Source organism: Lineus longissimus, chromosome 6 (assembly GCF_910592395.1).
Source record: "Lineus longissimus chromosome 6, tnLinLong1.2, whole genome shotgun sequence".
Lineage (NCBI taxonomy): Eukaryota > Metazoa > Nemertea > Pilidiophora > Heteronemertea > Lineidae > Lineus > Lineus longissimus.
In genome coordinates this window covers 16,043,049-16,065,429 of record NC_088313.1, presented here as the reverse complement: position 1 = coordinate 16,065,429, position 22,381 = coordinate 16,043,049, and the positions used below count along the sequence as shown (strand labels likewise).

The following is a 22,381-nucleotide window of genomic DNA, read 5'->3' as shown; positions in this document are numbered from 1 at the left end:
TTGCGCACCCCCTGCTCCCCCCTGGATCCGCCTCTGATATAGTCATCCTAAACATTGTCGTCCTATGGCGGAGTGACAAGACGCTCCACTGCGTCCCGGCGGAGTGAGCGTGCTTGTGCAAGCAAATGTCCTGATTTCTGGTATTTGTATGAAATTGGTATATGTCTGCACAACGAATCTGTCTACCCAACGAATCTGTCTACCCAACGTCAGAGTTGAAATTTATATTCAGTGCGTGTTTCCACAGTGTGGAATATTCAAATTCAAATACAAATTTCAAATATTTAGTCAACGGCGCAGACCTTTAACCATCGGTGTGATAGTATATCAATGGGATTGTAGATGGCGTCATACACCAATATTTGTGAATATATTTTATTGATCAGCTCAGAGCTAATTGACTGGTTCAGTATGCGTCAGATCTAAGGTATCGTGTGTGAAGCGGATACGCATACAGGAATGCTGTTCACTTTGGCATTATGTGACATGTTAATGGACTACGTGTATGGTACGCGATAGTGGTATCAAAATCCTTTTTAAACTCATCTGACGATTTTGGAGGGAGCGTACATAGTAGACAACCTGGGCAGCCCATCGCGTCATCCCAATTTGGTCTCCTGAGGAACCAGGCCGGTCCACTGCGTCCAGAGTGTAACATATAGGTAAGGCTATAATAGGGGATCCGATTTTATTTCAGGAATACTAAACGCAGATTCAACCATCCTCTCTTGTTATAAATATACATCCCATAAAACACAAGTGTTACCTTCATCGTCGTGACGTCTCCTGAGTGAGTTTACAGTATACACGTACATGTAAAGCTGAGGTGAGCATTCCTTAAATAAATAATTGATCGTAGCATTCGATTTGCGTTTCTTAGATGATTATTTGTGAAGGTCTGGCTTTCCATCCATTCACATGGTGAATTCACGACCTAAGATGCGAAAGAGCTACCTGGACATAAAGGGCGATTAGCTTAAAACAGCGTTTAACTACTGAATAGACATATTCAGGTCCTTCATGTAAATCTTCGCAAAATATGAATAGGCCCTGAAACTGATCAGGGAGAAGTTACACACGTCTAACCCTTAAACGCCCTTTATGAATTTGGCCCATTATACATGTAGCTTGATGGACAGCGACGAATTCATCCATGCAGTGACTTTGGTGACATGAGTTGGCTGGGCTCTTTCAGTTTGAACATTTTTATGATGCTTTTGGTTTCAACCATATTCACCAGCAATGTTTTGAGAGATCGCTAAATCACTCGCCCAAGTGGAGCTCGATAGTGGTGACGCAAACGAATGAGAGCCAGGATGGGTTTCAAATGGCCTCCAAGATTTGAAGGAAAACCCACTTTAGAAAAAAATCAATGCCTATTCATTAAGCCGCAGAGATAAATTCTCCTTGACATTTATAGTAAAGTGGACGACTAGATGAATGCGAAATGAGGACATAGGGAAGAAGTGTTTTTGATAAAAGATATATATGTATCGTTATCGAGGAGAGCCCCTCCACAAAATAAACTTATGATACTAATTCAGTGTTAGTTGTTTAGATAACAGCCATCAACATACGAACGATAAAGAAAACAAACACGGTTTAAAAAAAACCCGAAAAATTGTGATAACATAGTCTACTGACGAATAGTGCGCATGTCCTGATATACATGTACAAATGTAAAATGATAATATGATTCAGAAAGTAGTCCCCCATCAACAGACCAAGCGTATTCTTGCTTGTAAGAAACATGCAATGCTTAACAGTTACTTTGTGCTTAAAAGTAACTTCTTGCTTCAAAGTAATTTTTTGCTTGAAAGCGGTTTCTTGCTTGAAAGCAATTATTTGTTGTCTTCAAGTAACTGGTGCTTGTTTGAAGGAACGTCTTCCTTGAAAAATCATCTTTCTTGAAAGTAACCGATTGCTTTAGAGCACTTTACTTCATGTTTGCAAGCAGCTTCTAGCTTAAAAGTGATTCATTCAATGTTTTCCTTAAGCGGATAATCACTTGCTTGAAGGCAACGTCGTCTTGAAAGGTAATTTCTACTTAAAATCGACTTTGGTAAAGCTTGGAAATACTCGGTTCTCACAAGCAACTAACAGTCGTGCACCAACTAGTTTTCTGACATATCAATGTGAACAAAAAACGACCCATGCATTAGTGGATCGTTTTTTATGTGAATTAGATATCGCTGTCCTTTCACTTCTGTCACACCCGAAGGCTTTCAGGTCAATCATGACATGTCTAGAATATCCAAATTCGTTCGTGACAAATCTTGATTATGATATCTTTGTAAAAGGAACAACGAGGAGGCCTATGGGATTTCGACTTGGTTCTGACGTCGTTCAAGCAAGGAAGTTAGATATAAGCTATGAGGAGAAAATATAGAACACACACGTAGTACATAGTATATGCAAAGGACTTGAAGGATTGGTGCTGGTCATAAAATTTGCACAAATCTGCCTTTCATGAGAGTACATACATTGTATCATATACTTGTGGGTTGAATAGTAGTTTCAGTCATCTTAATGTAAGTATTCCGAAATTACTATATATCTAACTCATTAGCCAATCGCATTGAATCTTCTGGTATATCTGTTGCCTCAGGCTAATGTTTGAATTATCTTGACCCTCGTGGTCTTATACAACCTAACTGAAGAATTGGTGGGCAAGGTATGTTTAAATGTAGTTTGTTAACATCTCGGAAATGTACCTTATCATTGATCTACGTGTATATACAAGACTTTGATTTTTTTTAAAATACGTTGGAACATCATTGTCCAAATTAATGGTCCTTGCTCTAAACCTGTTGGAAAACCTTTAAACGACTGGACATAATGGTCAAATTGAGATTACGAAAACAACCTATGGGACAATCTAGTATCTGATAACGCCAAAGCCTTTAATATCACGACTGTTTATCATTATGTTAACAACTGACCAAATGTCAACAGCCCGAAGCTTTTGGAATTCGTTTTCTCGATAATTGTATTAAGTATACTTCGTTGTCCTTTCAATGATATAGCTATATATATCTCCGTGTCATTGTTTAGGATACCATTTCTCTCTCACTTAGTAAGACCAAAGGTGTTCGATATGTTATGATAGACCATTGCTTCATTATTGTCCTACCAATATCCCTTTCTTTTGGTTGATTACCTTCTAATTCCTTGTCCTTGCTCTCTTGTATAAGTCGAGGATTGCCCATTCTGACTCCTGGCCCTGAGGGCTTAACTTGATCTCACCGTTACCTCTCTATTGCTGAGAGTAGCAAATACCAGTGAAGTTTGAAATAAAGAGTAGAGTAGGTTATGTTGCCTCACAAATACCGCTCACTCCTTTGGGCCAACCATGAATAAATTAAGTGCATAACTGAATCATTCTTCCTTGCAGTGAGCGGCCAGACACTATATCCTCGAGATACATCGCTGATTGGTGGAGACTCACCCATGACATAATCATGGCGTTTCGTCCGAGAGACAAAAACACCGAAGTTCGGGCATGCTACAAATACATCCTGTTTTTGGCAAACTTTCTCTTCTTTGTAAGTATATAATAAAAGCAATGGAACGCTCGGGTGGTGAATTGCGATGATGTCAAAAACACATCCAGGTAAATCCATGTATATGTACTGCTTAAAACGCCGGACAGGCACTATGAGACAACGTGACTTGACGACATCACATCACCTCCTCTTGGAGCAAGGAGATAAAAGTCTCCGTCCAGTGCTCGTCTACATTCTGTAGAAGACTGAAACCAAATTAAAAGCTATTTTCGGCGTATCATTCTTTAATTCAAGTCGTGGCTTCATGTACCCGGTAGTCTATTGTGTGAGAACATTCACGGGACATGGGGAACATTCAAAACGTTACACCCGCATCACGAATATGTCTGTGTTGCCGAGCGATTTCTGTACTTTAGGTCGCCGCTTTTCGTTGCTGATTTCAAGACGTTCTATTTTAGATATCCGGCGGAGTACTTGCAGGTCTTGGTGCATGGTTACTTTACGAAAAGAAGAAGGTCATAGATGACGTGTTCGATTTCCTTTTCGACCCAGCGGTGCTGTTCTGTTGTGCTGGGTGCCTTGTCTTCGTCTTGTCGTTCTTTGGATGCTGTGGAGCCTTGAGGGAGAACCAATGTTTTATCAAACTGGTAAGATTGTAATTCAATGCCACTTGCATGCATTTCTATACCCATTCACCTAATTCGTCATCAAACATTATAAGAGGACTCAAACTCTCCAGGGGACTCATTTAACCTTTACACCATTTCTCGACGCCATATCTCGTACAGAAGTGCACAATCAAAGACAACACTGCCTTTGTTATTCTTGCAGTATAAATGGGTGATGATCCTCCTCCTGGTCCTGGAGGTGCTCTTTGGTATCTTGGTGTTCATCTTCTTCTACGCGCCGTCAGTGCGGAAGAATATGCCCTGGCTCGACCCCTCCGAATTGTTGAAGAACGGCATTGGGCGGTACAGGGACGATCCTGATCTCATGAATGCAATTGACAACATGCAGAAAGAGGTACGTCTATCTGCTCTTCATCCGTGGTTCTGGCGAGGGAAACAGTGCAAAAAGGCCCTTACTATTAAATTTTGATCAGTTCATCCACAAATCTATGAGAAAAATCCATTGAAGGAATGTGTGCATTTTGTTGAAGTTAAAAATAATGTACTTGGGTATGTCATTCTTACAATCATTTTCAAATTCTTAGGACAAAAGGTAAAGATGTGTTTATACGTTTCAGTTGCAATGCTGTGGTGCTAGTAACGACGACAATGGTTACCTTGACTGGAACGACAACATTTATTTCAACTGCAACTCGACGAGCAAGAGTCCAGAGAACTGCGCAGTTCCATATTCATGTTGCAAGTTGAAGGATGGGGAACTCATTAATGTTTTGTGTGGAGGAGGAACACTTTCTGCAGCTATGTCGGTAAGTCACAGCCTGGGTCACCCTCGACTGTGTTAATCGAAAGGACCTCTGTTTTATCCAATCAACTTCGGAAGTTTTGTGGCCGTTGCCGGTGGTCTTGAAGGAATATATTGAGTGTAGTTTCCTCCAAATGTCATCGAGAGAGGAAAATGCTTCGTTCAAAATGGTCGCTTAGACGGCCATTTTGAATTCATTACACTCCCAAGGTAGTTCATTCGTCATCATATTCATATTTCCTTCGTGTTGGTGGACGAGGCCGGCCCATTGCGTCATAAGTGTATAATTATTTCAGGATGTTGAAAGATGGCGAAAGATCAACACGAAAGGATGTTTGAAGGCGTTCGGTAATTGGTTAGAACAGAATGCACTCTTGATAGGAGGGGCGTGTTTTGGCGTCATCATACCTCAGGTTAGTCGCTTATAGCGCGCGGCCTCACAATCTTCTGAAAGTGTACTTTCCTTCAATAAAGCATCTTCTCACTTTTGACATTTCGATTTTTATGAACACGGACCTCAATGGCCATGATAATGATCGAATCGTTTTGCCACCATTTATTTGATGTAGTACATGTAGTACCTGGCTCTACGCTAATCCAATGGTTCAGTCAGATCAGTTCTAGTTGCTTCTCCAGTGTTTGTGTGACCATGGATCATTGGATAACGGTGAAAAGTGTACCCGCCACTTCCGCTAACTTGGTTGGACATTGCTGCTCTTTCCAAGTGTGCGGAGAGACTCGGAACGGATGATATTTACCAGGTCCGTCTCCATTAAGTGTTTCCAAGTTGGATGATTTCTGATAAATCTTTTTTAATTTACACTCACAGTACTAATGTCTCAATGTCCTTCTTTGCAGATTATCGGGATTGTTTTATCAACTCGCCTCAATGATCAGATAGCTCGCCAAAAGGAAAAGTGGCATCGACTTCGGTGATCTATAATATCTATAATCAGTAGAATAATCATCACCACGGACTGGCCTTATACCTTATTAGGCTCTTGCGTCAATCTGTAAGATAATCATCACCCAAAGCGAACAAGTCTCCTCCTGTCCTTTATGGACAATACCAAGTATGGTTTGAGTGAAATGAGCAGGAGTACATGTTATTGCTTTAACTGTAGACATCGAAATTCACCTGTTTTCCCTCAAGGGGAGCATTTTATTGTAACCAACTGTTGTAAATAAATATTAAAAATAATCGAATAAATGTACGTTTTATAGTCAACAGGGACTTCATATTATTTTAGATCCATGTATCTATGGTCACGCCCAGTTTTCTATGCAGTGCAGAAGAACTGCCGTTGTCATGGAAACGTGTTGGCTAATCGAGACAGTGCCCTTGGACAGTGCCGAAGATGATAGCTTTGTATTAAAACTGGATCGAATCGGAGAGACACCTATTAGTTTATATATGTACTGTGGTCAAAGTCGTATTGGGGATATTGGACTTTGGGGGTTAAAATACGAGTAGTGAGGTCGTCGTCCGATTCCCGATTCGACGACGCTCACTTTCAACACACAAACCAGTGTGTCGGACTGACAAACAAGCAATCAAGTGACTGTCAAGGACAGAGTTACAACCAGCGTCCTCAGATACTAAACATTTTAGCCCCACCCGATGATGACGTCATCCCACGACCGTTTGCTGCCACGAGGTAAGGCCCGCCTCACTCAACTCGGCCATTATTGGATGGGATCCACTGCAGGGCAGTCAACGGATGCTGTCAGTCCCACTCCATTTTAAAGACGCTACGTAATGCAAGTTCAGCCCTGGAGCGAATCTGTCCAATGTCCTAACCGTAATGCAAGTTCAGCCTTGGAGCGAATCTGTCCAAAGTCCTAACCGTGAAGTCTGTCTTCGCCTGTCTGCAGTCCTTGTCAGGCCATAGTCAAGTGCAAAATTTGACCCAAACAGCCCTACCCTGAAAGTCTGCTTTCCCTGTCCCCAATCCTAGTCCTGTCCTTAAAAAGTACAGCCTGTTCCAAAAGTCACAACCCTGTATTTCTCTCTCTGTCTTCGCCTGTCCTTTAGGATAGGCAAAGACAGACATTCTGAGTTGTGAAGCCAAAATCATTATCAGTAGTTAAGTACAACGTCGGAATCTGTTCCAAAAGACACACATCGGTCTTTTCCTATTCCTAATCCTAGTCTGGATTTGGTGTTGTTTCCAAGCCCAAGTTCATCACTTTGGTGAAGTCCGATACTTACCTTGTGAGATTTCCACTGTCCAAGGCAATATATCGGTGTGGCCTAAAATGAAATCGATGATGAAACAATCTGCTTTTGATCTTCAGGAATGGGCCAGAGACTCGGAGATAGAGCCAAATCAAATCAAGACATTTGCCAGGCAATTTGACTCTTCCTGCAGGTTATCTGTTTTTAGTCCCAATGTCGACACAATACCACATCACAACCACAAACCATTTAGGTGTTGCAGGTCTTGAAAGCAAATCATTTATGTGGAGTGAGGATCAGATCACCTTATGCTGTCAGAGAAAAACTTCATGGCGTGCATCCATGTTAGGATCTGCAGTCTGGAATGAATCCAGACTGACTGGAATGCACTATTCAGAGGAAAGTATCATAAGGCGAAGACTTCTCTAATTCAAAAATGAGTTTATCGCAAAATAAACAAACAATTGTTCAGATACCCATTGCAGTTAAAACGCAAGGACCCTGAATCTTATACAAGCAAGTCTTGGCTCTAAAACCAATATCAAGCATCATCGCCCACACAACTATCATCCATTGCCACTAATCACCAGGTGTCACAAAGAAAACCAAATGCAACGAGAATACACCAACCTTTGTAAAACACATCGGCTGATTGTGAAATTACAATACTACATTAACTGAATGTCCCGGATTCTCAGTATTATGAAGCACAACCTTGTACCTAAGCGCCAAAACATACATGTAATACCATTGCAAACGGAGGACAATTTCGCACCACCTTGGTACAAGGTAATACAACATAACGAATACAATCCTAGAACTACAGAAGTAAGGCAAGGGACAAGAATTTAAGGAAATGTTAAGTTTCCCTAACAAGGTGTCACAGGCATTCTAGAGCACAAAAATATATCGAGACAAGAACTTTTACATGTTTGTCACATCTGTTTGCCCACACTAAACATCTGTGAGCTGCCTTGTCGATTAGAATTGGAAGTAGGAATCGACTCTTAAGATTGTGGCCTAGTATTTGGTAACAGGAATATCAACTGCAAGAGAAATCTATTAATCCTTATAGCACATTTACAAATAGCAACTTCACATTGTACATGTGTTCTGTAAAAAAATCTATGATTTTCATTACAAACTTTCTGTAAATTTAGTGAGTACAGGGGAAATAAAGATTGTATATGTAGTTGGTCTGTGTTATTTTCTTTTAGGACAGTACATGCAGAAAGGTTCATAAATTGAATTAAATTTTCATTTTTATACCATAAAATCAAAAAAAACTGCTGCAATGTGGTATTTCAAAACATTGTCTGAACAGGTGGGTTTTCACCAGAAATGTAATGAATTCTAGCACATGCAAAAAGACTCAACTTTATACTTGATTCCTGACATTCGTTTCCAGAATGTTTTTTACCGTGACTAATAAGCTTACCCTTCTACAAAATATTTGGATTGAATTTTCTTTGCACACCAAAAAATTTTAACACAGAAAACCACTTCATCTTGAATACGGCTATTTTCATCCACAAAAAAAACCAAGATTTTTATTATCACCATAGAAAGTTTAGACCAAGGTTTAGTACAGAATTAATGTTCCAATAAAAGATTATCCAAAACCTTTCCTTCATAATACCCGCCCCAACATCCATCCACCACCCTCTCATCTCACCAAGATTCTTCTTTCAATCAATCAACCAAGGGAATATCCAGACCAGCTCCTAGTGAATACGGACCATATTCGAATCATTTCATTCTAACACCTGAAATTCCAGAATTAAACCACGATGAAAAATAACCATTTAGCAAAGACAGATTTACATGTGAAACCTGATGTTACGTCAACAGAGGATACACTTCCCAAAAGCCCACGGCAAATGGTTTCAAAATAATATTTTTCACCAAGGTTGACCTTACTTCGATTATTTGCTGAAATGACCCTGCATTTTCAAAATGGGTTGGACAGTCAGAATAAGTTTTCATTATGATAATTTCTAGTGAAAATTAAGACAAGCAGGAAAATGCTTAAACAAATTGGGTCATCATTTCAGGAATACATTAGGTTACAGCAAATCAATGTATTTCTAAGGTCAGCCAAAGGTGAAATTAACCCAAACAAACTGATCACCAGGGCTCTTTAAGTAGCTGCCAAGAGATTTTCATTACCTTCAATTAACACACCTTCTAGGACCGCAGGTAGACTCTGTTCTCAAAAGTTTGAGAAAGAAAACTGCAACCTAAATTTGGCATCACTGATAACATTTTTCACAAATTTATTCCAGAAAGAATCGCCTCAGACCTGGGAGGGTCAATATAAAGGTCTTGTTCCATGGCAGTATCATTATGTATCACATAGCACATTTCACTTCTTAGCTATAAACATGCAGCCCATTGGTATCTTTCAACCACTACCCTAAAACTGTAAACCCCCTTATTCCTGGACATCAATTTCTATGATAGATTCTTCCAATGAAAACCATTTGATGGTTTCTTTCAAAATGTCAATGGCTTGAGACTGGATGCAAAATAATAGGCACAGAAAAATAAAGGGCTTTACAGTATCCAAACTACAAATACTAACCAATGAATGTAAAGACTCACAGTTTCAAGAGTGAAATAGAGATACACTGGACAGCTTCATTCTACAAGACACAAGTTCATTGCTAACAACTCATCACCAAGAAAAATACATAGTGGACAAGCATACAAAGCTCGATAAGGGAACAGGGCCACTCCCTTCTCGGACCTTTTTTGGGTGTCACAGGATTATTTTTTCATTCTTATAATTCATTTTTTCAGCGGCTATGTCAACATTGGTCATGTCAAAACAATTTGTTTTGGTTCATCCTGTAGAACAAAAGAATCTAAATAGACCGGTTCTACCAATGAGCTTTGTATGCTTGTCTACTGTGAAACTAGCAACATAGTAATCAGGGCGCGGACAACATTAGCTCGTGGAACACCAAAATGTACATCCTAAGGCCTGAAGTCCTCACACTGAATACCGACGACCTCTAACAGCCTGGAATTGGAGAGATGTCTTAATCTCGTCAGAGGTCTGCTAGCTCATCATATCGTTCTGAACCCCAACGTTATTTGGACCGGGCGTCTTCAAAGAGTCGTTGACGTCGCGACGGAATACTGACAAGTTCTGAGTAAACCTGCAAAGAAAACATGTCATGTTTGTAAAATACTCACAGATGAATGAATGACACATAAACTATACGACCGATGCGAAAAAGTCCCTATGACTTCATAACAGAGTGGTTTTATAACACACAGCGAACATTCGAGCGTTGTGGTTCCCTGGTAGCGTACATGTACCAGCAGACGGAAAAAACCTCCGGTAAGTAACGTAGCTTGCAATCATGATCTTGACCTTCCTCTTACCTATCTCTGTTCTTAATCAGCAAGGACCTCTCGATTCCATCCATAAGTTTCTCAAAGCACCGGGCCATGGCATCTTGTTTGTCCGCTGGCTGACCACTGATTATATTCTTCCTAAGTTCATTAAAATACTGAAACGAAATACATTAACACCTTCAGCGCCGAACCACGTGGCCAAAAATGTCGGAGTCTCACGGACTTCATGTAAGAACTACGCTATCGTCATCTTCAGGGCAAGGAAGGAACTGAAAATACCAAACGATCTTTTCAGTTCCTCCCGTGCCCTAAAGATGGCGATGGCGTAGTTCTTTCATGAAGTCAAAGTTTTGAACTACGCCATCGCCATCTTCAGGGCAACGGAGGAACTGGAAAGACCAAACCGTATCTTCACGGTATTGTCAGTTCCTACCTTGCCCTGAAGATGGCGATGGCGTAGTTCTTTCATGAAGTCCATGAGACTCCGATAACCAGCTCAAAGATGGGGGATTTGGGCCACGTAGATCTACGTATTTCCCTGGACTCACACCATGAGGAAAACTGCAGTAATGTTCAATTACCAGGGTGTCACTCAGTAGTAACTTCCACATTACTAAAATCTCATCTGTCGTTTAGGTGTCTACATTCAACTCAACGGCAATACAGAGGATGCACCATTCAAAATGTACTCATTAAGGACGAGGGCAAGATCATTTTGGGAAGTGCGTAGCACTGAATTCAACCCCAGAAATAAAGAACACCCAAAAGCTATCGACAGCCAATCAATGGGAGACAATGGGTGGTATGAATAAAGACTAGGAAATGCTTTTACTTAAAACTTCACGTACATTTACACTAGGCATTTCTGTACAAAACAGAAGTAAAAGCATTTACTAGTGTTTATTCATATCACCCATTGACTCGGCTGTTCCACACAGAATGATTCATGTCCTAAAGGATTTTAGTTTTCGAATTATATACTTTCTGAACATTATCCAGGTCCTCCATGGGTGAAGGGCACTTTCTACTCACCTCTTCGTTTAGTAATATAAGGCCTAAAAGTGGACGAGACATGGACCACTGGTTTCGACAATCTTCAAACATGATTATATTCAGAACGGTGGAGAGCATCTGGAAAAGATGCATGTAGATTGATTGACCATACATATACATGAATATAAATTACAGAAAACAGAGCTATTGACTATATACATGAATACAAACAAATGAAAAAATAGCTTTTTGTATATGGCCATTCAGTGGGCCATTCAGACGGAATAGAGGCAGACCAAGAGAGACCTGGCGGCGTTCCATGGCAAAGGAACTTCAAGAGAAGGGCCTAACGTGGGAGGCAGCCAGACAGCGAGCAGCCAACAGACTTGAGTGGAGGACCCTGGGGAACGCCCCATGTGCCACCTAGGGCACGAAGGGTCCTAAGGTAAGGTAAGGATTCAGTGGGACATTCACAGGAGTCCATGAGATGCTGAAGCACTTTGAGGAATAATCCTCTGAAAAGGCTAAGGATCTTCCCAAATAGCCACTTTGGAGACGATCCCTAATCTAACCATACACTTATGTCCAAATAACCACTTCTCAAAACATCCCTGCTTGTCTACTCACCTGTCTAAGAATTTCTGGATTCAACTCCAGAATTCGTAGGAATGCTTCGCTGTCTTGTATGGCGTTTGGATGGGGTTTCTTCTGTTTCTTCGTTAACTTTTTAAACAAATATGTGATGATGTTGTCAAGAGTTGCACAGCAGCCCGCACACACCATTGTGTCTGGAGTAAAAAAGGCAATAGAATTTTAAAAAGAATAGTAAGTGTTAGGATACACTGTAAGAATCCTAGTAAGAATACTACTGAAGGTAGTATTCTGATACTTTTATTGATTAAATAGATTTAAAAATCTTACCAAGAGCAGTTAATCCCTCTGATATGGTCGATAAGATATAGAGAAAGACCTGTGGCTCGAGATTACTAATGAACGTCATGTGATCAGCTGCAAGGCAGTCCAGCAGACTGTAATACGTCTGACTCAGCTTTGGATAATCCTAAAAGAAAGAGTGTTAGAATGAAAATTGGTGATTGGAGTAAGTGGCCATTTTCTGTCGGGGAGAAAGCGTCCACCAGCTACGGTATTAATATTGGTTCAACTCACCAGCAGATCATTTTGTGATATCGATAACAACAATTTGACAAACATTTGTAGCGAATTGTCCAATGCATCGTCACCATAGAGTCTGAAAACACCAAAGTTCACATAGTTCCCGCACAGAGCTGCCTTGATCATTGAGAAACAAATTGAGATGCCCTTCAGCTTCATCTGGTACACTTGGTCCTTTGGGATGTCACCCATGGTCAGAATGCGTGTACCTGAAAATGACAAGAGAATTGTGCATTGTTTTGTACATTTCTAAAAAAAGATGACAAAAGGTTTTGACAAGTTCATCATTCAGGTCAGTTTAAGCCAGTGGCAGTGAGTGTTCAATCTGAAGTGATGAGCCATATTTCTTAAGAGAAAAGTAGACTGAAGATGCGAGGGCATAAAAGAAATATGAGTGCAGGCCTGTTCAATTCTGTTGAGTATAGACTTCCTCCCATCTCTAAAATTTCATTCATAAAGGAAATGCAGAAAGATGCACAACCTATTTGGATATTTGGATATTTGTCAGATACATGTACTACAACAATAGTTTTAAATTCTTCATCATCCTCTGAGGAAATCTGACCTTAAATCATATCATTACTATTATCATCAACAATATATTTACTCACCATAAGTTGACATCACTTTACTGATTTCCCTAAAGAGTAAAATGCCATTCGGTGAGGAGACGTCAAACTGTAGCCGCTGAGACCGATTCTGAGCAAGCTCGGCCATGAATTTTAAGACAGGCGATGTGACGGCCGGCTCATGGCACCAGAGTTCCACGGCACGCAGAAGGATCGGCGTGTACGATGGGTAACTGGGGTCTTGTCAAGGAATATACACACTGTTAACTGGCAAACTGTTCGAAAATATCCAGCAGTTTTTTTTATAGTAGTGTACTATTATCACATGTTTCTGTTCGGAGTTCAGTCGGATATCTTTTAGTTTTTGATGCCAACAGAAGGACAGTAGCACGACAGGTACAAGAGCAGAACCTCTGAAACTACCATCTTTTGGTGTACTTTTTCCTCCTCACATGGTCTCAGGCAACCAAATCAAAAAGCTTCCCAATTAGTTTATCTTTTGGCCGAAAAAGGATACATCCAGTCAAACAGCATCATGTAGCTTGGCTTTGTGTTGAAGGCAAATGCAACTCCTCTGAGATCACGGGCAAGACCAATCATCGACCGCTGGAAAAAAAGACCAAAAATGACACATTTATCAACGTGATATTTCATACAGAAAGTTTTTGGCGCCAACCACAAAGTAAAGGTTGAACATGTTAATGATCAAATCTATCTTCTGGCACTAAAATGATTATATTTGTGTAACGGAGAATGCTAGCAACTTGCGGTATTTACAACATATAAACCAAAATATTCACTAGAATAAAATCACAATAAAATGAGATGAGTCTTGCCATCATTTAGTTGGGTCCGATAAAGAATGACAAACAAAGCCACAAGTATAATGCCACATCAAAATGACCATCTTGACTTTGTAACATACTTAGCAGTCAAATTCTAAAGATCTTGTTATTGCACCCACCTTTGCTTCTTCAGCTCTGAAGAGGGTCGACTCTGAACTGGCCAACATACTTCCAAGGGCCTCAAATGCAGCTGGAAAAAACAACAACAAAGATAATGGAAAAATCGAACACAGGGCTGAGGAAATTGAAATTTTAATTTTTAAAACCCATCTGCCCAATCAACGCTTACAGGACCATCACCCGATTCATGACATCCTTGGACCAAAAAATTTGAAGCAGTCGTCGAATGCTAAGAACAAGAGGACGAGATCATTTGCAGCCAAATCAGTTCAACCGACATTTTTTGTCTGATTTTCAGATAAGTTTGGAGCCAAAAGTGATTTGGTAAGCTTGTCAGTAACTAAGTTATCGTGCAGGGTTTAAACTTACAGGTAAGAGGCAGCATGAATTGTTCAAATTTCTCCTCGTCTTCCCCTAGGTCGACCATGAGTAACCGGCCGAGGGCAGTATAGAATGTCGTCCGATATCTCATATCGCTCATCTGGTTGGTGTTGTTGTTGATGCCAAGGAATGGGAAGTGTTCACTCTGAAAAACGATATTCCCATTAATAAAGTGGCTGAAGATACCACATGCAGTCAGACATGTACACTTAGCACCATGAGGCTAATACCTTAAAGGGAAAATATAGGCACCAGATAGGCAGGCAAGATAAAGTTACACAAAGCCGCCATAGGGATCTCTCACATCTCACAGTCGGTCGAAATGATTCACGCTTGTACGAGGGATATATTTACTGCTATTAGCCTGACATGACCCTTACAGTGTATACTAGTCATTTGAAGATGGCCAAATTAGCCCCTCTCCTCCTGCCTATAGTTCCCCTTTAAAGCAACCAATTAGTTCTTGCTATTGGCATGTAACGTTCTCTGAAAAGACCAGTCCCCTCTGGTGGAAGACGGTGTAACTAGGCCAATAACTTTGAATGACAACAAAAGCTGACGGAGCAGAAGAATAAGGTTGGTCACTTACTGTATGATTATTGAGCACGAACTGAACAGCTTCCAACTTGACCAGCTTTCTGACACTACTGTAGCCGACCGACAAATCACTCAACAGCTGGAGGGTCTTAGAAATGATTTGTTCACTGTTGCCCCAATATTTCAGGTTAGTGATTCTGGAAAGGGAAAAAAGCCTTTCGTACAAAACACAACCAAAAACCTAAATAACACAAGGGAAAGGTAAAAATTCTCAAACCAGATCCCTTGAAGAATTCTCAAGATCAGTGAATTTTCGAATTCCAACAACAAGGAACTCAAAGCTGCCCTAATCATTCCGAAAAATACAGAGATTCACTTTAACTCCATCATCTTGAGGTATCACAGAGATCAGGTGATGATGGCATACCTGTTCTTTTCAGATATTGATTTGATAATTTGATCTTCTCAGACTTACATTTTTCCTATGAACACACTTAGCACCATTGGCTCGTCGCTCAAGCCCAGCACCTCTGAAAGCCGACGATAAACCTGAAAAAACAAGAATAAAATATATTATCAATTCATATACAAAGTTTTTAAAGCTTTAAATTACAAACAGTTCAAATGCAGCCCTACTGCATCCTTGTTCAGAGATTACTAAGTGTAATAGGTGTAAAGTGCAATCAACAGATAAGTTGACTTACCCGCGAGGTTTTCTGCACCTGGTCCCCAACGTACATTTTTCTAAACTGTTCAACGAAGCTTAGGATGGCCAACTCTAGCTTCTCACAACCTCGCTGGGTCAACCGGGAGTCAGTCAGATTCATCAGCTGTAATACCCTGCAAAAAAAACCAGGCCTCGATTACCAACTCCGTCTAGGGCCAGAGGCAGAGTCCATCCCAAGCTACTAATGTTTATCATTTGTTGGGGTCTTAGGCTTTTGCAAAAGCACCAGCTACAAGGATGAACCAATTCATGTCGTGCTTAAGGACACCAAGACAAAACAGCGGCAATTCCTTTGGGAGTCGAACCCATGACCTCCTGTTTTTTAGCCCAGTTACTTACCTGCACACAAGTTCCCCATCCATGGCGTCGTGTTCGTCCGTACTTGCAAACGACACCCTGCCACCTATTACAGCCCCTATGACATAGACCAGCCACGTGAGTCTCCCCTCCTGAACTGCGAGCTCCATCGCCTGACCACCGGAACGTGTGAGGTCCTGATACCGCTGCGCTGCCTCGTCAAAAAGCTGGACCAACAATGCACAGGTTTTCTCATATTCACATCTTCCAATTGTCGATAACTAAAATAGTACAGCATAGAATTTATATTTCCACTGCTATCACAATACACAATGTCTTGGTCATGTTGTCAGTGTTTAGTGTAAACAAAATGAACAACTGGTCTCTCTGATTGAGTCAGGTGATGAATGGATATCATAATCCAACACTAAGGATCTTTCTCCATGCAACACAGCAATGATAAGGATGACTTGTTATCTCTTACCAGCGGTCACAGTGAGCCTATCTAGGCCCGTTTTGGGTCAGGTGATGAATCGATATCATAATCCAACACAAAGGATCTTTCTCCGTGCAACACAGCAATGATAAGGATGACTTGTTATCTCTTACCAGCGGTCACAGTGAGTATCTAGGCCTGTTTTGAAAGCATAGGAAGTGGCATATTCATTTTCACAGCCCACGAATATGTAATATTCAGGAATAATTGCATGGGGGGAGAAGGCAACTTTAAGCCATCAATTTCTTTACAAGGTCAAAGAAGTTCTTCCTTGAATGGTAGGATAAAGCCTTACCTGATCAAGCTGCTGTTGAACCATACCCTGATCATCCAAAGGATCTTCCAAGCTATCCCTCAGAACAACATGAACAGATTCTAATCTAGAGGTAATATATGCTTTAGTCACTTCAGGCGTGTATGTCTCTAGCATATGAGGTTGTGACGTCTTCACGTAAGGCATGGAGGCAACCATTCGCTGCCACAAGTTCAGGAGATAGTGAACACTGTTGGGAGCAAACTGCCACATCTGCAAAAAGAAAATACTGGCCTTGTCATTTTTTTCAACAAGTAAAGAATAAAGTGTGAAATGGCAAGGGTCACTGTCCTCATCTACCAAATGCATTTATCTCGAACTAAATACACCTCAAAATTACATCCCAGACCGAGAGTTCGATCAACAAGTCTCTATGGCTAACAAGTGCTAATATACATGTACTAGATTCACTGCATCATAGAAATTTTTGCTTCACCAAAGGTAATGCAAGAATAGTAACAAGGCAAGTATTCATATTATGAAACATTTCAAAGATAAAGTGAATGTTATCTAAACTGTATAGACGGTTTGCAATCTTGAAATGGGAGTTCGCAAATTTCACTTACCTGTAAACTTGTGACGGTGAATTCTGCGATGAGTTTGATCAGTTGTGTATAGTTATCCACTTTCACCAGCTCTCCCAGCTGGTAGTTGGACTTCAGTCTGGCAAGCAGGCGACAAAACTCGTGGTAATTGCTAGGATCCGACAAACGCTGGAAGGAGAATGCGACAGATTTATTTCATAGTCTGTGTAAGACAGGAGTGCAGTATTTATTACAGATCACATTTTCTTCCCTTTAAAGGAAACCGCAAATACTTCTCCTAATTAAGACCTCCTCAATCATTTGAGATTCAGATAATGTTTACAATCCCCCCCCCACACACACACATCATGACAATCAAGTGCTTTTTTTAACATTGTCCAGTTCAAACATGGTAAAGTCCCAAGTCTGGGCCAAGAAGCCTAAAATGATGATGAAAGACATTTATTAACAATAACATATCATATACCTCAGTGACTCATATTTGCACCAAGGCTTAGCTGACTAATATTACCTGATATTTCACCAGGGCCTGATTTCCTAAGTCACAGCAGATAATTTTACCACGAAAGTGTTGTCTCACCTGAGGATTGTCGAGGATTCCTTTAACACCAGCAGCCAGATTATTGAGAAACTGAGCACGCTCTCCGGTGCTGAACAGCGACCTCCGAACAGAGGCATTCTGAACTAAACAAGCCAAAGCCTGAAACACAAAGAATTTACTTGATGTTGAAATAGTGAAAGTGGTACATAAATGAAAGCATCTCAAGTTTTATACGGAGAAACAGGTAAATTAGGTTAAGACACAAACTCAAGGTAAGTTAAGGAATAGTGCTGTCACTTGATAACACTTTCACAGTCAGATTAACACCGCCCAACATCTCCTCTTCAGACCCACCAGAGGATCCAGGATTCTGAGAAAGGGGGGCTGCTGAGCTAGGGCACAGCACAAGATAAACACCACAGAGCACCGTTTTTAGGCATTTCTCTCACTAGGAAAACCTCATATTTTTTCAAGTCGGCAGAAAATAGGGCTCCTTAAATCCACACCTGCCCACAAAAAACCGTGAAAGTGTAAATAGTAGCTTTTCACACCATATTATGAACCATAAACACAAGCTGCCATGGCAACCACATGGTCAGCACTCAGTGTCATACCAACAGCATGCAGATATAGGGAGATGTACACTCTAAATGCATTCAGAGGGATCACTCAGCTTTCAACACAAAATTTCCAAATGCTGAAATAACCAAATACCGATAGCAATTTTATTGTTTTCTACTCACCATAGATGAGAGAGATGGTGGCAAACCATGATACAGATCAAAGAACAATTGGAGAGTTTGAACGTCGAGGAATGCGGATCTCCAACTTGTGGGAATTTGTACAGTGCAGAGGTCATCAGATGATTCATCGGTTGAGCTCCCGATGAAATCAAATGTGAGGCAGTTGTGGGCAAGCCGTAGGGTGTGCGTCAGTAGACCAAGCTGAAATAAACAATTTGAGATATAAAAGATGTCTGTAGATGCATTCTTTGCCTTCGCCAGCAGCAGAGAAGCAAAGATCAGTTGATTTACAAGTCGACAATTCAGTTGCGAGTTGTTAAAATCAGTTTGGTGAATTATCTGTGCCAAAATCCAAGTCACAAGTAAATCATCAATGACTAGAAAGTTTGCCCATTGAATAACTAGAGATTCTCAATCTTCATCTTACCTGGCTTTCATTAGTTAAGTCAAGATTTTTAATGTTCCCTGCAGCATTCTTTAAAAGAGTGCAAGAAAGCTGGAAGATCTCGAAGAGTTGAGAATCACGGAATGAAGACGCTGTCTTTCTGTGTTTGGTCAGGGAGCGGCTGGCTTCAGCCTGCAATGAAAACAAACAAAAGGTCATTAATGAGAAAATTGTGTTGTTGTAGTTAGAGAAATCCACTGGCACTTCACTTTCTTAATTGCTTCCACTGCATAAATTGGTATTCAAATGTTTTGTTGTGTTTAAAAAAATCTTTACATTCAATCAGGATTTGAATTAATCAACTAAAATCTCCCTACCTCACTGATCTGATTCATCTCGCAGACGAGCTGAGACAAGAGCTGCACTCCTATCATATTATGTTCAGTCCGTGGACTCTGAAAGCAAGAAAAGTGAGTAACAATGATGTAAATATTCATTTTGAGCAAGGTCTGAACGTGTTCAAAGAGATATTGAAAACAGAAACTGATACTATTATAGCTGCAGAGGCATGCTCTGGTTCTGTCGAACAGACGCCTGACAAATTGACAAGAAAAAGTAGGGATCATTTACCTGCAGAAATTTTCCGACATCATCCGTGACGTTCCTGAAGACATACTCATCTTTGGAGACATCGAACCACCCGAGCTTCGTTATCCGAGCAAACAGCTGGACCAGACTCTGAGAGACAAAGTTGGTCAACTTTGGGCGAGAGGCAAGGTAGTTCAGCACATAGTTTCCTTGCAGAAGAGTAGAGATTTGTTACAATAGAAAATAATGTGGTCAAAAGTTTTCAAATTCAAACCCCATTGCAATAGCAAAAAACAAGACTAGACAAAGTTTTTTATGAATTTCATCAGCAGATTTACACTTCAGAAATAAAGACTTGGAGCTGTGCAAATGACAACATTTGTGTCCTGTTGAGAGCGGCTTCTCTCAGTACAGAAGACTGCCAGAAGAGATTCTTCTGGATACACTAACTGTGAGAATGCACAATATTTTTCCATTTGAATAAAACCAACCATTGTGAGAGTACTTACTGATGTCCACTCTTTGTTCCAGTAGTAATGTGACATTAGGTCTGGATACAAGCTTTGTCAGCGTGGTCGCAGCAAGCAATTGGGCATATGCCGACTAGAAATAACAAAAGATCAAGTCTGTCATTTATACACAACTTAGACTTCTCGTCAAATGCAATTGTAAAGACTCAGGCAGAAGACAACTTTTTAGAGAATAAACATTTTATTTTCATATTGTGGTTGTATGCAATGAAATGCTCATTTCAACAGGAACTTAATAGGCCTTTCATCTCTTGCCTGAACATATGACCTTAAACTTTGTAAGGGTGTGAATGCAGTCCAATACTCAATAGTTCCAACCAGCAATGCAACACTGTTCGCAATCATTTTCCGACCACATGTCTGTCTTCATAGAAATGTGATGGACATCACCTCTTAGCATACAGACTTACATCCTCACGCTCCAGCAGTAGCTGACATCTTGTCAAACAATCTGGAGAATTGGCAAAGTTGACAAGGGCCTTCTCTGCCTCAGCCCGGAGACTGGCATCAGTCGTCTCATAGAGCTGCTTACAGAGGACCTCCAGCTGGGTTAACTCCTGAAAATAAAATGGGCCATGCATGTTAAAAGTTGTTCTCGAGTGCATTACACACACTCACTCTCACTGTTGAGCACGAGTTTCTTTACAGCTCCCTTGGGCCCGTTACAAGATGCTATTGTAACATGGTTTGTTTTCCTGACCCTATGGCACAGGCGTTAACTCGAAAAAGGCTTATTTCGCACATCATGTTACTGCATATCAGTGTCACTCTGAATCACTCACTTTGGCTATGCCTATGGCCTACTCTAGCCACCACACTTGCATACATACCTTATCATGTACCTAGGGAAAGATCATTTTTTTAAATGACCGTCCATCGGCATGATTAGGTCACTAATATTTCTTTTTCAGTGTAGGTGCAATTGTACGTAATACCGTAAGTACCTCTACAATTTAGTATTATAATATCATATAAGCCTCGGCCTACCAGTATATTTAATTAGTCTCTGACTCTGGAAGTGTCAATTCAATTCAATTCAAGCATGGTATGGCTGGGGAGGTTCGATAGAGGTAATGGAGGTAATGGAAAGACTTCGCCTTAATTGACAATTAGGCGATCTGCCCCAAGAAAGTCAAATCTAATTTCATGACATGCACCAGCAAGACGTGCACACAATATGACAATCAATGTTGACATTTTGTGACGCGCTAGTTTTGAACACACTCGCTTCTTGGTTTGAATGGAAGGAAATCAAGCGTTAACTGCTCAAAATCCGGGGTTCTGGAGAAGGAGTTGATTCTCGTGATTCATAAAATCCTATTACTAGCATCGGCGAGTCGCGCATGAACCAAGGAATCACGCAAATTCTTCTCAAAAATTCTTTATTACCTGTTCCTCCGCCATTTTTGTTATCCTCATGCCATGATCTCCGAATTGCGGTTGTTTCGCTCCCTGACGTTTTCGCCCCCAGTCGTTTCGCTCCAAATCGAATTCGAGTGATCTTGGGCAGGTCACTTGTCTTTCATACTCTATCATTCGTCGGTCATCAAGAGTGTGATCCTGCAGGGCAAGACTATCTTTCTTGCAGTCATATCATGAGTGAGATCTGACATGTATAGTGATGACTATTTTCGTAAGATGCAGAGTAAATCGAATGAATTTTGTGATGCGACGAGGTGCAAACGCCCCGTAAAATACCTGGGAACAAGGTGCTTTTAAATGAAGATAACGAAAGTAACCTTGTCCACCCGCTGCATCAGGCACAGGTATGGCGATCTGCGTACATTCTACATGCAAGGACGCTGCGGCATAAATTATGCCAAATATGGGAAACAATATGGCGGCACCTGGTGTGAACAAATTGAATCGCTCGCATTTAAACCAACAAACTGGTGCCCCAATGATGAGATGTTCAGCATGTGATAAATTGAATGGGTTATCACTTGTATGAATCCAAATCTATCAGATGACCACAATCGTTGTATGGTTTACATTGAAATCACATTGAATGGTTTACGATCATTAGTATGAATCCATATTTCTCAGATCACAAATCACTTTCACACTGAATCAGTGAATGGTTTTTCACCAGTAGGCTTTGACTATGAATTCATAT

The 22,381-nt window shown here is 40.7% G+C and overlaps 2 protein-coding genes across 3 annotated transcripts; one reads left to right on the top strand and one right to left on the bottom strand.

Annotated features, from left to right (window-relative positions):
- Nucleotides 1–400: 400 nt before the first annotated feature.
- LOC135489296 (tetraspanin-33-like) lies at nt 401–6,165 on the top strand. Of its 2 annotated transcripts, none has more exons than XM_064774587.1 (7): nt 401–662; nt 3,395–3,545; nt 3,965–4,153; nt 4,338–4,529; nt 4,753–4,941; nt 5,234–5,350; nt 5,796–6,165. In XM_064774587.1, exons 2-7 carry the CDS (start codon nt 3,462–3,464, stop codon nt 5,871–5,873), a joined length of 849 nt encoding a protein of 282 aa, XP_064630657.1. In that variant the 5' UTR covers nt 401–662; nt 3,395–3,461; the 3' UTR covers nt 5,874–6,165. The 2 variants fall into 2 exon arrangements, with proteins under 2 accessions (XP_064630657.1, XP_064630656.1); XM_064774586.1 differs by lacking the exon at nt 401–662 and adding an exon at nt 2,383–2,531.
- A 1,372-nt stretch (nt 6,166–7,537) lies between these two features.
- On the bottom strand, nt 7,538–21,801 carry LOC135489804 (exportin-7-like). Its single transcript, XM_064775359.1, has 24 exons — nt 21,655–21,801; nt 20,676–20,822; nt 20,245–20,338; nt 19,778–19,944; nt 19,525–19,602; nt 19,190–19,339; nt 18,763–18,963; nt 18,059–18,178; nt 17,500–17,646; nt 16,916–17,146; nt 16,167–16,405; nt 15,805–15,940; nt 15,576–15,649; nt 15,153–15,297; nt 14,552–14,708; nt 14,182–14,252; nt 13,735–13,823; nt 13,260–13,450; nt 12,643–12,857; nt 12,397–12,535; nt 12,103–12,263; nt 11,515–11,613; nt 10,510–10,637; nt 7,538–10,280 (listed from the first exon to the last, which is right to left on the bottom strand). Exons 1-24 carry the CDS (start codon nt 21,799–21,801, stop codon nt 10,181–10,183), a joined length of 3,426 nt encoding a protein of 1,141 aa, XP_064631429.1. The 3' UTR covers nt 7,538–10,180.
- Nucleotides 21,802–22,381: the final 580 nt, after the last annotated feature.